This window comes from Mobula birostris, chromosome 20 (assembly GCF_030028105.1).
Source record: "Mobula birostris isolate sMobBir1 chromosome 20, sMobBir1.hap1, whole genome shotgun sequence".
NCBI lineage: Eukaryota > Metazoa > Chordata > Chondrichthyes > Myliobatiformes > Myliobatidae > Mobula > Mobula birostris.
In genome coordinates this window covers 26756304-26770749 of record NC_092389.1, presented here as the reverse complement: position 1 = coordinate 26770749, position 14446 = coordinate 26756304, and the positions used below count along the sequence as shown (strand labels likewise).

At 41.4% G+C, this 14446-nt stretch overlaps 1 protein-coding gene across 10 annotated transcripts in view; it reads left to right on the top strand.

Annotated features, from left to right (window-relative positions):
* pknox2 (pbx/knotted 1 homeobox 2) overlaps positions 1-14446 on the top strand; it is a 522498-nt gene that overhangs the window by 320066 nt on the left and 187986 nt on the right. For all 10 annotated transcript variants that reach the window (XM_072238378.1, XM_072238384.1, XM_072238383.1 and 7 more), the window contains one exon: positions 6138-6246. In XM_072238378.1, the coding sequence (XP_072094479.1) occupies positions 6160-6246 (87 nt within the window). In that variant the 5' untranslated portion in view covers positions 6138-6159. The remainder of the gene's footprint in view (positions 1-6137; positions 6247-14446) is intronic.

Genomic DNA, 14446 nt, shown 5'->3' with positions numbered 1-14446 from the left:
TCACAAAGCAATCCAGCTTCCCCACTGCTCTTATTCTTGCCACGTTTCTCATACACTTGGTGCCACCCCATCCAAACAAGCTTTGGGCTGTGGGAAGAAGCCAGAGCAACTGGAGGAAATCTACTCCAGAAGAACATCTAAACTCCACATAGACAGCTCAGGATTGAACCCAGGCTGCTGGAGCTTTGAGGCAGCAGCTAAAGCCGCAGTGCTCTTGTGGCATCAGCTTCCCCATATTCTTCAATATGTATCTGTGGAGAATTGAATTGAATTGACTTTATTACTTACATCCTTCATATACATGAGGAGTAGAAATCTTTATATTACGTCTCTGTCCAAATGTGCAATGTGCAATTTGTAATAAATATTATGTATAACAGGATAGTCAATATAACATTGAAATACAGTTGTGTCAGCATGAATTAATCAGTCTGATGGCCTGGTGGAAGAAGCTGTCCTGGAGCCTGTTGGTCCTGGCTTTTATGCTGCGGTACCATTTCCCGGATGGTAGCAGCTGGAACATTTTGTGGTTGGGGGTGACTCAGGTCCCCAATGATCCTTTGGGCCCTTTTTACACACCTGTCTCTGTAAGTGTCTTTAATAGTGGGAAGTTCACTTCTACAGATGTGCTGGGCTGTCCGTACCATTATCTGCAGAGTCCTGCGGTTGAGGGAAGTACAGTTCCCATATCAGGCAGTGATGCAGCCAGTCAGGATGCTTTCAATTGTGTCCCTGTAGAAAGGTCTTAGCATTTAGGGACCCATACCAAACTTCCTCAACCATCTGAGGTGAGAGAGAGATACTGTTTCCTTTGGTGGGTAAATCCAAAACAAGGGAGTATGATAAAGTTATAGACACGAGGTTGCTGATGCTAGCATCTAGAATGAACAAAAACAAACTGCTGGTACAGGATCTTGAAAGCATCAACAATTCCTTCAACACCCCCCCCCCAACTCTCCTACCCCTACAGGTAATAAAGCTAAAGTTCAACCACTTTGGAAATAAACCTAGACACAGTAATGGAGAATGTACATCTTGGGACAGTTGAGAATTTCTAGACAAGGTGATAGATTATTGTTTGGTCACAAGTATTCACTCTCTTTCGGGGTGGAATTAAGTGTGAATGTTGGGGCTGATCAGCTTTAAAGTGACATGCCTGTGACAACAGTTTGAAACTAATCCTCTGCATCTGGCTCAGGAGACATGGTAGTGGTTGGCCAAAACACCAGACTTAATAAAGTAGACCTGACTGTGAAAACAATGTAATTCTGTGTCCCGATAAAGAGCATGGATCTGGTTGCAAAAATGTGGGATGCTTGCCAATGTTTGCTGCTTAAAGCTCCATGGTTTTCACTGGATTGAAATCAAACGTGACTACTGCCCGCTCAAGGGGTCCTTTAACCCTTGTTTTTTTGTTAACGCCTTTTCCTTACATTACTGGACTGGTTCAAGGGACTGTGTGGAGAAGGGAGTACAAAGAACCAGAAAGTAGAAGGACACTACAGAAGGAAGAAAATTAGAGAAGGCCAAACAATTGGAATTGTTACTGATGTTCTCCACAATGATGGACTTGGTAGTGTTGATGAACTGGGCTCTTTTCTTGTGCAAAGTATAGCCATCCGATCTAAGGTTGGCTGGCACAAGTGGAAGCCTTGAGGCTCCGACATTGTACAGGTTTATCATTGTATTGAGTTGTTATCGTCAAGATAGATTACAAAGACTTCCCTTTGATGAGGAGGAATTTCTTTAGCAAGAGGATGGTGGATCTGTGGGATTCATAGCTGCCACAGATGACTGTGGAGGCCAAGTCATTGGCTATATTTCAAGCAGAAGTGGATAGATTCTTGATTAATAAGGGCATCGAAGGTTACAGGGAGGAGGTAGGAAAATGGGGCTAAGAGGGAAAATCAGCCGTGATCAAGTGACAGAAGAGACTCGATGGGCCAAATGGCCTAATTCTGCTCCTAAGTCTTGTGGCTGTGTGGTCTTACACAGTTTAAAAATTTGTCCTCAGTGCTGCTCATAGAGGTTAAATCATTACACAGTGCATTGAGGTAGAATAACATAAAACAATAACAAAGGAGAATAAAGCGCAAGAGCTATAGAGAAAGTGCAGTGCAGGTAAATGATAAAGTACAAAATCATAACAAGGTAGATTGGAGGTCAAGAGTCCACCTTATTATACAAGATGTCTGTTCAAGAGTCTGATAACAGTAGGACAGAGGCTGTCCTTGAACCTGGTGGTGCATATTTTTAGGCTTTGTATCTTCTACCTGATGGGAGGGGGGGAGAAGAGGGAATACATCATTCACAAATTAGAGGAAAATTGTGAAAGCAGAGTGCAGCGTGAGTGCAGTATTTACATTTTCAAAATTCAAAGTTCAAAGTAAATTTTATTATCAGAGTACATATATGTCACCACATACAACCCTGAGATTCATTTTCCTGCGGGCAAACACAGCAAATCTATAGGGTAGTAACTTTAACAATGTCATTGAGTGTTCTTCAACGTAATGTAAATAGAAAATCCTGGAAACATTCAGCAGGTCAGAATTGAAGGGTCCTTAATATGAAATGTTGACAGTTTCTGTTTCCTCAGATGCTGCTTGAACCATCAGTATTGCCATCATTTTCTGCTGTTATTTCAGATTTCCTGCATCTGGAATTTTTTGGTTCTCATTTTCTGTTAATCAGAAGTTGCGAAGTTCTTTGCCCTCTACCATGGAGCCATGAAAATCAATTTTATTTTTGTTACTTCATTTTCCTGGAAATGATTCTCATTGGACTTGTGCAACTTGGGACTTCTTAAATGTTCTCAGTTGTGAGCAGTGAGTGAGCTTTGCCAGTGGGATTCTCACTTGACAGGCTGGCAATTGGGCACAGAGGGTTTCAAGCCTAATTTAGAATCTTTCCAAATTATTAATTTTAGTGAAATGAATATTGAAAGGGGTGAACTGCCCTGAGTGTCTGATCTATCATCCTGTCAAGTGAGACTCTATATTTGGACCAGATTACTGATAAGGCCTGCGCTTATCATCCATCCCTCACTACTCCTTGAAATGAGTGGTTGGCTAACTCAGCAAGGCTGAACCTTATTGGTGGGTCTGGAGTTGAATCTGGACTGGACCAGGAAAGGATATTAGTTTTCCTTACCTGGAGAATATTATTGAACCTAGTGGGCTTTAATAACAATCTCGTAGTTTGACTTTGTATTTCAAAAGTATTAACTTCCCTTGAATTTAATTACCCCCAGCTGCTGTGGTAGGGTTCATTCTCATGTATTAGGGTCAATAATCCTGCCTTGGATTACTGCTGAAGTAACTAACCACTGTTCAAATATATTCCTTAACATAAGCCTTTGTGCAAGTCACTAACAAACACAAATGTCTTGATTCCTTTATTTAATAACAGTCCTCCATGTTGCTGCCATTGAACATTGCCATCATGGTCCTGGTTTTAAACCCTTGAGATTTTTTCACTCCAGTTCCAAAATGCTGCTTCTCCCATAATCCTTCTCTTGACCCTCAGCATTGAAGATTTCCATGACTGATATTGATAGATTACAAGGGGCAAAGGTTTTACAAGCAAGTGTAGTGTGGTAAATAGTATTAAAATGCATATTAACCTTGATCTAACAGAATTGAAGAATTAGCTCAAGAAACTTTTCTTATACGATTTTTTAATCTCTTATTCAGTGTTTATCAGCCTTCCTCCTTTCATTATGTGCTTTCAGAATGCAAGTTAATGATTAACAATTCCTATTTCTGAATTGTTAAATTGAAGCTCTCCTCAAAGTTAAATTGTTTTATAGGCATATACAGTCAGTGGCCACTTTATTAGATACCTCCTGTACCTAATAAAGTGCCACTGAGTGTATACTTGTGGTCTTCTGCTTCTGTTGTCATTCACTTCAAGATCTGTGTTGTGCATTCAGAAATACTCTTCTGCACATCGCTATTGTAACATGTCATTACTTGAGTTACTGTTACCGTCCTGTCAGCTTGAACCAGTCTGGCCGTTCTCCTCTGACCTCTCATTAAGGTATTTTTGCCCAAGTAACTGCTGCTCACTGGATGTTTATTATTTTTTGCACCATTCTCTGTAAACTCCAGAGACTGTTGTGCGTGAAAGCACCAGGAGCTCGACAGTTTCTGAGATACTCAAACCACCCCATCTGGCACCAACAATCATTCCACGATCAAAGTCACTTAGATCACATTTCTTTCCCCTTTCTGATGTTTGGTCTGAATGACAACTGAACCTCTCGATCATGTCTGCATGCTTTTCTGAATTGAGTTGCTGCCACATGATTGGCTAATAAGATATTTGCATTAACAAGCAGTTAGGTACAGGTGTACCTAATAAAGTGGCCACTGAGTGTGGATAATCCTTCAATTTTAGCCCCATAGTACTCATAACAGAATAGATTATATGGATCCATTGCAAAAAAAAAAGCTACTTCTGAAATAATTTTTGCAAACAAGACCAGCAGTGTGGGACAACATGAATAAAAATTGAAGGAAGCAAGTAGTGTGTGATTATTAGTGACCTTGCCCAGAGGCTTAATTTAAGGAATACTGTCGCATAGTGGTTAGTTACTGGAGCAGCAACTCAAAGTTGCTGTATTGATTAAGATACATGAGTATGAATCCAGCTGGAATAATTAAGTTCAGGTAAATTTGGAATAAAACGTCAATATTAGTGAAACCATCGGTTGACCATAAAGGAGACATGAGACAACAGATGCTGGAACCTGGAGCAACGAGAGTACTGGAGGAACTCGGGCTCGGGCAGCAAGTGTGGAGGGAAGTGGACAGCCGTTTTTGGTTGAAACCCTTCACTTCAACTGAAGTAAAGTGAGGAGATAGCCAGTATTGAAAGGGTGGAAGGAAGTGGGGGAACAAGAGCTAGCAGGTGATAGGTAGATCCAAATGAAGAGGGTGGAACCCCAATGGGGAAGGGTGGGGAATAGGAAGCTAGAATGGTGTCAGGAGTTGGGTGGTGATAGGTGGAAGTGACATATGGTTGAAGGTAATGGAATTTGATAGAAGATGGAGCATGAATTGTCAAGAAGTCCTTTTGGTACAATAATATCCTATATGTGACCCATCAACTAGGCTGTGTTTTAATGAGATGGCTAGCCGTTCATTTCTTGGAGCGATTACGGCCAGATTATAAATGCTGGCCCTGTGAAGTCTGTGAGGTCGACAGACTCCAGACTTCTTTTCCCCAGAAGTGTGATAGTTGAGGACTGTTGCCTGGCCAGGATTTGGTTTACATTAGTCTTCTCCTGCTGTCGTGGCCAGATCTGTCAATGAGGAGAAGCTGCAGGAGCACATAAACAGTCCAACAAGAAGCTGTATTTTAATTATGCAAATCCGATCTACACTTGATATTAGATAAATGGAGAAAATTGGCGGGGGGAAAATGGTTTGTGACCAGCATTGAACTTTTGGTCACCTTGCAGGAAGTATGCCTGTGATTTACTGCAGTTTTTTGACATTATTTATGTACTTATTAGTCTTCATTGACTTCTCCTTCCTGACAAATTATTTTGGTGACCATTGGCCAATTATGTTTTTAAGGTGCTGCTGGTGAAGAGTGGGGGGAGGGGCGGGAGACTGGTGTTGATCCCTTCCTCCCCTTCCCCCACCTTTCTTTCTCATTCCCTTCTCTCTCTTTCTCATTCCCTCTCTCCTTTGCCTTGCCCCACTCCCACTCGCCTTTCCCTCTACCTCACTCTAGTGTCGTCTCCCCTCCACCTCACTATGGCCTGTTTGGATCAGAACCAAGAGCACATTGTACTCACCTGAGGTTCTGCTGTTCTGATTCCCCTTTCCCCATTTCCACTTAATACCGGTCTAAAATTCTAGTAAATCAGAAACGGCCTGTCAGTTCCTTCAGTCTTCTGAAAGGCACATTAACATGGCTTTGTAAGCTACATATGTGATCTAGTTGTTATTACCAATTCTGAATGCCCTCGTAATGGTAAACTAAGGTAAATCATACTACTTGTTCAATTTTCTCTTAGAATTGGAGCTTCAATGCCATTAATTGGGCAAGCATATGTTTTTCTTCTGAACTGTCATGTCTATGTAATGAGCAGCTGTACAAACCGTTTTTATTTGTTTCCATAGGTTCTAGATGTGAAGCAATCCCATGATGCAACATGCATCCCCTGCATCATCGCTAACCATGATGGCAACCCAAAGTGTGCCCCCTCCAACGTACCAAGAAAGCCAACAGGTGGGTCTGAAGTAAATGAAGACCGACTGTGCAGTCTGTAAGATTTCACCTTGAGAATTCTTTATGGAATTCTGAGAACGAAATCCCTGAAATTAATTTTAAAATTGGATCTCATCCACATACTTTTTTACTATTGTCATACGGATGTGGGAGAACAGTGGAAAAGTTTGCTGGTTTCATGCTGTATAGTTTGCAGTGTAGGTAGCTATAGAACTTCCAAGTACTTCTTTGTTCGCTGTGTAGTGATATTTTTGTTATTTAAAAAGCAATTTTGTAAGGTACTCCAAGGCTTTGTTAACAATTCAGAGCCCTTTCTCTCTTCTCCACTATTTTTTTTGTAAATTGCACTGCAGATAATGGAAGGACATTTAATATGTAAAAGCCTTCAAGTATTGAAAACCTAAGAAGTCCTCCTGATGTAGAGGCATATACAGTGAATAGACAATGGGTCTACTGTCTATTTATCTTTCCTTACACCCCACCCCACAAAAGAGAACAAGTATGTTCTACTGACTCCTCACTATAGACCAGATTTTATTAAATAATTTCTTTTCTTTCCAATATTTTTATTAATATATAAGAATACAGAGTACAAAATATATGTCAATACATTAAACTAAATCGCGCATAAAGACTCCTTACCCTATATTCGTACAAGTCAATTAGTTCGTAACATTGAAAAATAATAATTTTATTATATAAAAAAATCTAACCCACTACCTTTTTTTTCCCTTTTTTAAAAAAAATCATCATGGAAGAGTCTTGTAAGATTCCTTTGTCTATATTTGATCCCTTAAATAAGGTACTGGTCAGATTACATTTGGAATATTGTGAGCAATTTTGGACCCCATATCAAAGGAAGGATTTGCTGACATTGGAGAGGGTTACGAGAATGATCCCAGGAATGGAAATAGTTAACATATGAGGCACAATTGATAGCTCTGAGCCTATACTCCCTGGTGTTCAGTAGAAGGAGGGAAGATCTCATTGAAGCTACCCAAATATTAAAAGGCCTTGATAGAGTGGATGTGGAGAGGATGTTTCCAATAGTAGGAGAGTGTAGGACTAGAAGGCACAGCCTCAGAATACAAGGATGTCCATTTAGAACAGAGGTGAGGAGGCATTTATTGAGCCAGAGGGTGGTGAATCTGTGAAATTCATCGCTATGGACAGCTGTGGAGGCCAAGTCATTGGGCATATTTATTTAAAACAGAGGTTCTTGATTAGTATGGGTGTCAAAGGTTATGGGGAGAAGGCAGGAGAATGGGTTTGAGTGGGAAAATAAATCAGCCATGATCAAATGGCAGAGCAGATTTGATGGGCCAAATGGCCTAAATCTGCTCTTGGGTCTTACAGTCTAAATGTCTCCTTTGCTATTCTGCCAACATCATACTATTTGCATCCTGTGCTTTCTTGAAAATTTGTTTTTTTTTTACCTGTTTTTAAATTTAAGAATTGGTGAATATTTTATACCCGAATGTGGGATTTTGTGTCTAGGAAATAGGTTAATAAGCTTGTGTAGAATTGAATGAATGGGACAAGGTTTGTTTAATTGGAGTAAGTGGATACAAGTTAGCATAGTTGGATGATATGATTGAGGGAGATAGACTGCATAACTGGTTCAGTCTATTAGTTTGCGTACACGGAGGCACAGTGAATTGCAATGACTTCTAGATGGAGAAAGAAAGTACAGTTAGCTGCATGGACCTTAAATATTGTAGCTATAGACATTAATAGAATGAATGTACTACAAATTGCAGATGAAATAACATTGATTTGACACAGACTTTAAAACCATGTTTGTGGCACATTGGTAATTTGCTCCTAAAATGACTTAATCATTAATATATTGGTAACAAATGATTTTATTTCCTTTAATTTTCATGTTTGCAAAAAAGCAATTATAAATTATCAGTTTCTATTTGCAATGTTTAAGTTTGTGAGAGTCTGCAATTACTTCCGGAATGTTCAGTCATTCTTTATTATCAGGGATCCAAACCGAGATCTAGAGAAAAGGCTTCTCCAATGATTGCAATCGAGTGTTTGTGCTCCTCTAAACCCTTCTAGATGGTTGCACTTGACTGGTAAATGTGAAAGTGCCTGCATCATCAACCACTTAATCCACTTTGCAATAGTTTTCATTTTGTTTGAGCACCTTGAGCAACTCAAGGAGTTTGATGGAAGGTGTTGTGTCTACTTGTAGTTGAAAGCTCTTTAGAAACACCAGTTCCTTTTGGTAATGGGGTAGGTACTGTCCCATGCACCATGATACGGCGATAAAACCTTTGTTTGCAAACCACCCAAGCAGATCATTCCATTAATAAGTACATCGAAGTAGTACGAAATGAAAACAAAACAAAATGCAAAATATAGCGTTCGAGTTATAGAGAAAATGCAGTGCAAGTAGGCCAGATTGTATGTTGCTCAATTAGTTAATATCTGATGAGTGGTATGTAAGAACAGGTTTGCAATATGAATCGTGCAGTCTGTCATATTGGGATGGACATCAGCCACTCAAGGGCTAATTCCTATATAATTATCCAAAATTGGAAGGTAATCGGTGTGGAATGCTTTATTTGATGTCATCACTTCTCACAGCTAGTGTCTTCTTATAATGGGAGCTCCTTGCATGTAGTATTTTGCCAGTTGCTGCTTTGGCAGATTGACAGTTTAGTGTTTTCCAGACATCTCTGAGGTTGCTAAAGTCTATGGGGAGTGTTATGCCAGATGCTGAAAAAAAATTGTCTTGACTTCAAAGTCTCTGTAGTAGCGATTATTCCCAGTGAGGGTGATTATTTGGTTTTCTCCCTGAAGAGCAGTATGATAAAGAGCAAAGTAGTAGACAAATGGCCAGTTTAAGCTCCTACAAGGAGGAGGAGGAGGTGGGGGTAAGAAGGGCTCTTAGTAGTGGACCATGTTCATACAGCCTCTTCACAGTGCAATTTTGCCAAGTAAGGCTCATCAAAGCTATTCATGCTTAATAAGGATGTCATGCCAAAATATGCTGCAAGTTTGTGACAGAGTAATGTGAGGACTGCCTTGTTTGTGGCTGTCGAGGCCAGTGTGATCAAATAATTTTACGTATGAGGTTTTATCTCAGGATGGAGCTGGAGATCTTTGCTGCATTGGCGATTGTCTTCCATTGTGAAGTGACTAACTGCTCCAATGCAGTAAAGTAATTTCAGTCTGTTTTGCCAGAGGGCAGCAGGCAAAATGAAACAAGATGAGGGGTGCCTTTCATTACATGCATGTTTATCTGCAGATTCCAATTATCAAAGATACAGCATACTGCAACTGGAAGTGATTCATCTTCCTCACATTCCAGCTGATATGACTGTTTAATGCATCTTGCACGTCACTGCTAATCTGGAGTCTGACGGGTGATATATATTTCTCTGCCATACAGACATAAATTTATGAGGAGTATTTGATGGCTCTGGGCCTGTACTTGATGAATTTCCAAAGGATGAGGAGGGATCTCACTGAAATCCACTAAATACTGAAAGGCCTGGATAGATTAGATATAGATAAGATGTTTCCATTGGTATGGGAGTCTAGGATCCCACTTCATCTCAGGTTTAAAGGGGATGTCTCTTTAAAACTGAAGTAAGGAGGAATTTCTTCAGCCAGAATGTGGTGAGCCTGTGGAATACAGTGCCACAGAGTGCTATGGAAGCCAAGTCATTGTGTGTATTTAAGGCAGAGATTGATAGCTCCTTGACTGGTAAAGGGGTTATAAGTTCAGGGAGAAGGCAGGAAAATGGGCCCCCATCTTCTTACTCTGACTCTGTCTTTTTTTCTCCAGTCCTGATGAAGGGTCTCGGCCCGAAACGTCAAATGTACTCTTTTCTATGGATGCTGCCTGGCCTGCTGAGTTCCTCCAGCATTTTGCGTGTGTTGCTTGGATTTCTAGCATCTGCAGATTTTCTCTTGTTTGGGAAAAATCAGCTATGATTGAATGGCAGAGCACAACTCAGTGGGCTGAATAGCCTAATTTTGCTTCTATATCTTATGGTCTTATGGTGAAATAGCAGGCTCAGACAGATTCAGCTGCCTGGGTAATTGAGGAGCTTGGAGGAACCAGTTTTAATGGTGATCTGCTCTATACTGCATCACGCACCATTGAGAGAATTTGACACTTGCCATCACCTTCACATTGGGCGTCACGAATGGTAGAAAGAAGAAGGGAGCAAACTGGGTGTTTGGAGAATAATGCAGTTTTAATCCATGTATCTAATGGATATTATACTTGCCTTGGAGCCATTGGGATATAGATTAAATAGGTTCATTCCTGTGATGAAGGAGTTGTTCAAGGAAGAGAAATTGGAGAAGTTTGGCCTATTCTTTCTTAAAAAAAACGAACAGTAATTCCATTGAGAAGGTGGGGATAAATTAACAAGATAAGTGCAACTGAAAGTATTTCCATTAGGTGGAGAGTCTAGAGTTAGCATTGTTCTCAGGATAAGGGGATAACCAAGATAAGGATGACCAGATAAGGATGCATTTCATATCACTGAGTTGTGATTAAAACTGAGATTTACAGAACAAGACACAGAAAGTATTACAGGACATGAGGATCATGCAGAAGAAAAATGGACAAAATTTTGAGCCAGCCAGCCATCACAACCCTTTGATCTTTTGCTTCTCTTTTTTTTCTGTTTATATGTGTGAATTGCCTTAAATCTGTGACACCAAAGTTATGGAGCTCTATTCTAAGATAAATGTATCCTTCCTGTTCACGCTAGACATCTAACTTTATGCATCAAAATTAACTCTTCTGCTGTTGCAAAAAAAGAACACTTTCTGAAGTAAATAACTTTCATGACCCTGTGCCCATGCGAGCATTCCGTTGCCGGGATTCAGTGATGTGGTGCCAAATCCCTTTATCTCATGTGGTATGGAAAAAAACTGATATTCTGATATCCAGTCTGTTACTTCAGCAAATGGCCTCCTAAGGCGCCAAGTGGAAACACAAGATGCCTCCTCCAACGGGTCTTGATAAACAGGTTGATTTGTTCTGTTCCATGTTAGAGTAACCTGAGTGAGTAACTAAAGTGCACCTTGTATACTGTACTCTGCAGTCACTGCACTGGTGATGGGGGGAATGATTATTATTGGTTTATTATTACTGTGTTACCAAGATGCAGTGAAAAGCTTTAATGTTGCATTGCATTCAGTCAAGTCATGCCATACATGATTAAATTAGTGTAGTTTAAAAAAAAGCATAATGTGGAATATGCTGTTTCAGTCACAAAGAAAGGGCAGAGCAAGTAGACAAGTAAAGTGCAAGGCCTAGGTTGGTTGGTTGATGAGGCATCAGTCATAAAAGCTACTTGTCTTGGACACTTTTGGGCCTCTCGATAGTTGTTGGAGCCACTCCATTCCAAGCTATTGGAAGGTATTCCATTGCAATCCTGACTTCTGGTTTAGGAATGGGAGAAAGGCTTTTGGACATTAGGGCGGTGTGTCTTTTTCCACAGAATGTTAGTCTCTGACCTGTCCTTGTAGCCACAATGTTTACGCGGCTGGTCCTGTTTCACTTTTAGTCACTGGTGATTCACCAGGATATTGATTGGGCAGGGGAGGGGAGGTGGGGGGTGCTTGATGACGATTGGTCATTTATTGGAACTTCATTGTTTGCATGATGTGTAAAATATTCTGCACGTGGGCAGAGTTGGCTTGCTTTGCTGAGGAGATGAGGATGAGTTGTCAGTGGGTGTCCCCACATCTAACCTTGTGATGGAAGGAAGGTCCTTGGTTTAACTGATGAGGAGGGTGGTTGACCTCTAATATCCATGGTCATTTTCCTTTGCTTCAGATTTGCCCATTGTCTTTAATTTTCAGAACACCTTGATAGCACGCTCACCCTTTCACATTCAAATTTAGAGTAATTTACTTATCACAGGTACGTCAAGACAGCTGGTGAAATGTGATGTTTTCATTAACAGTCAACGCAACCCAAGAATGTGCTGGGATAGCCCACAAGTGTCACGACAAATTCTGGTGCCAAAATAGCAAACCCACAATTGCTCCGCAGAACAACCAGAATACAACAAGCAACAAAACCAACCCCTTTTCTCCCTCCCACCTACATAGACAGTCCTGCAACCACAGATCAGGACTCCAGGCCTTCAGCAGACTTGTGGGCAATGTGCCTCTGAGTTCCCCAGTGAATTTCAGGCACATATATCCAGGGCTTTGTCCATCAGGCCTCAATCTCCAGACTTCCAAACAATCTTTGGGCTTTGATTTTTCACTGTCAACCCCAGGACGTTGCAGTTCTTCTCCCAGGAAATTCGGCTCCTTGGGCCTTGTTTGGGCCAAAGTTGTGATTAAATCCTGGAGGTGAATGGTCCTGGCAAAACCCACCATGGGCATCAGTAAGTAGGTTATCGGTGAGGATGTGCTGCTTGATAGCACTGTTGATGACAGCTCCCATCGCTTGGTTGAAAGTAGACTAATAGGATGGCAATTAGCCAGACTGCAGTTGACTCGTGTTTTCCACGTACCTCCTGGAAATAGTCTGCACTATCCCACTGATGGGCCATTGAGAATGAATGATTTGAGTAGCATTGGGAGGAGCACATGTCTTTGATTTTCAGTTGCTAAATTGGTTTATTATTGTCACATATATTCTGGAAAAACTTCATTTTGCATTCCATCCGCACAAATAATTTCCTTAACAACAGTGCGCTGAGGCAGTATAAGGTAGTATAATAGCGCAATGCAGAATCAAGTGTTATAGAGAATCTTAATACATCGGCGGGAGGAGAAGATGGCGGCACACCACGGGTGCGCAGCTCTCCGGTGAAAAATGATGTCATATCTGTTAAATAGGGGCCGTGGGCAATTCTGATTTGATGGAGAATGGACGTAAAAGCACAGAGGAACATCTGGAGAAATTTCTGAAATGCTCATTCGCTGCTGTCGTTACTGCGCGGTCGGGAATCTTTCGGAGGGTAGGCCTCAAAATCCCTGGCCTTGCCTGCTTTTGGCGACCGAGATTGAGGTCGAATCGCTCGGACAGAGATGGCGCCCAGTACTCGGTGTCGGAGAGCTGATCAGAGCTCGAAGGTTTTGGATGAGTCAGAGTCAGATTGTAGTCGGCATGGCAGGGAGAGTTTCTCTTCCTTCTCCTGTCTGCGTGAGATGTGGTACATTTGAGAAACTTTGAACTTTACTGTGCTCATGGACTTCTTCATCAAGTTACGGTATTGCTTTGCACTGTTGTAACTATATGTTGTAATTATGTGGTTTTGTCAGTTTTTTTAGTCTTGGTCTGTCCTGTGTTTTTGTGATATCACACCGGAGGAAATATTGTATCACTTCTTAATGCATGCATTACTAAATGACAATTAAAGAGGACTGCGTGTCCTCATAATCTAGCTATCCTTCCAGGGCAGAGCATTAGCCAGACTGGCAATGTGATAAGGGGTAATCTACTGGAAGTGTAAGGGCACCCTCAAAGCCCGTGGCAACGATAAGAGTCCGGAGCTGAGATGCCAGTAAGCTGAGGTTGCATGGCCGAGGTCAGAGCTTCCACTCCAACGCTGTTGGTTATCACTGCTGCTGAAAGGATCCTGATCACCACTCCCCTGTTAAAGGATCCAGCTTGTGTCCTCAGCGAAGAGGTGCGCAAAATCAGTGCTTTGCTGCTCAGGCCTCTGGCCACCCAAACATAGGCTTTTGATGCACGTTGGACAAATCCCTAAGCAGGTTCATGTTCATCAACTTCATTCAGGGTTCCATAGACTCTGAGAACTGTTGCACAAACTACCCCTCCCTTCACTTAGGCTGCTGTCCACTCATGACTGGTAACTCACCGCTTAAAGTACTACTTCTCATCCATTCTCTTGTGTTTGTGAAGTGCCCGCATTTGAGAGTGTAGATCCAGTGAATTTGACTCTTTCTGATCCTGACAGCTCCCAGAAGTTTCTAGGTTCTCTGAAAAGAGAAAGGCATGGTCAAGGAAGGGAGGGTGTGAAAGATCTGTACTAAAACTTCCGGAAGCAATAGTTGGATGAGGGGAAAGTGGGTTGTGTTTATGAGAATAAACATACTATCAGAACTGATCTCTCGTCCTGTAAGGAGTACTGGCTGTTAGGAGTTTGTGTGTTCTCCCCATGACCACATGGATTTCCTCTGGGCGCTCTGGTTTTCTCCCACATTCCAAAGATGTACAGTTAGGATTGCTGAGTCG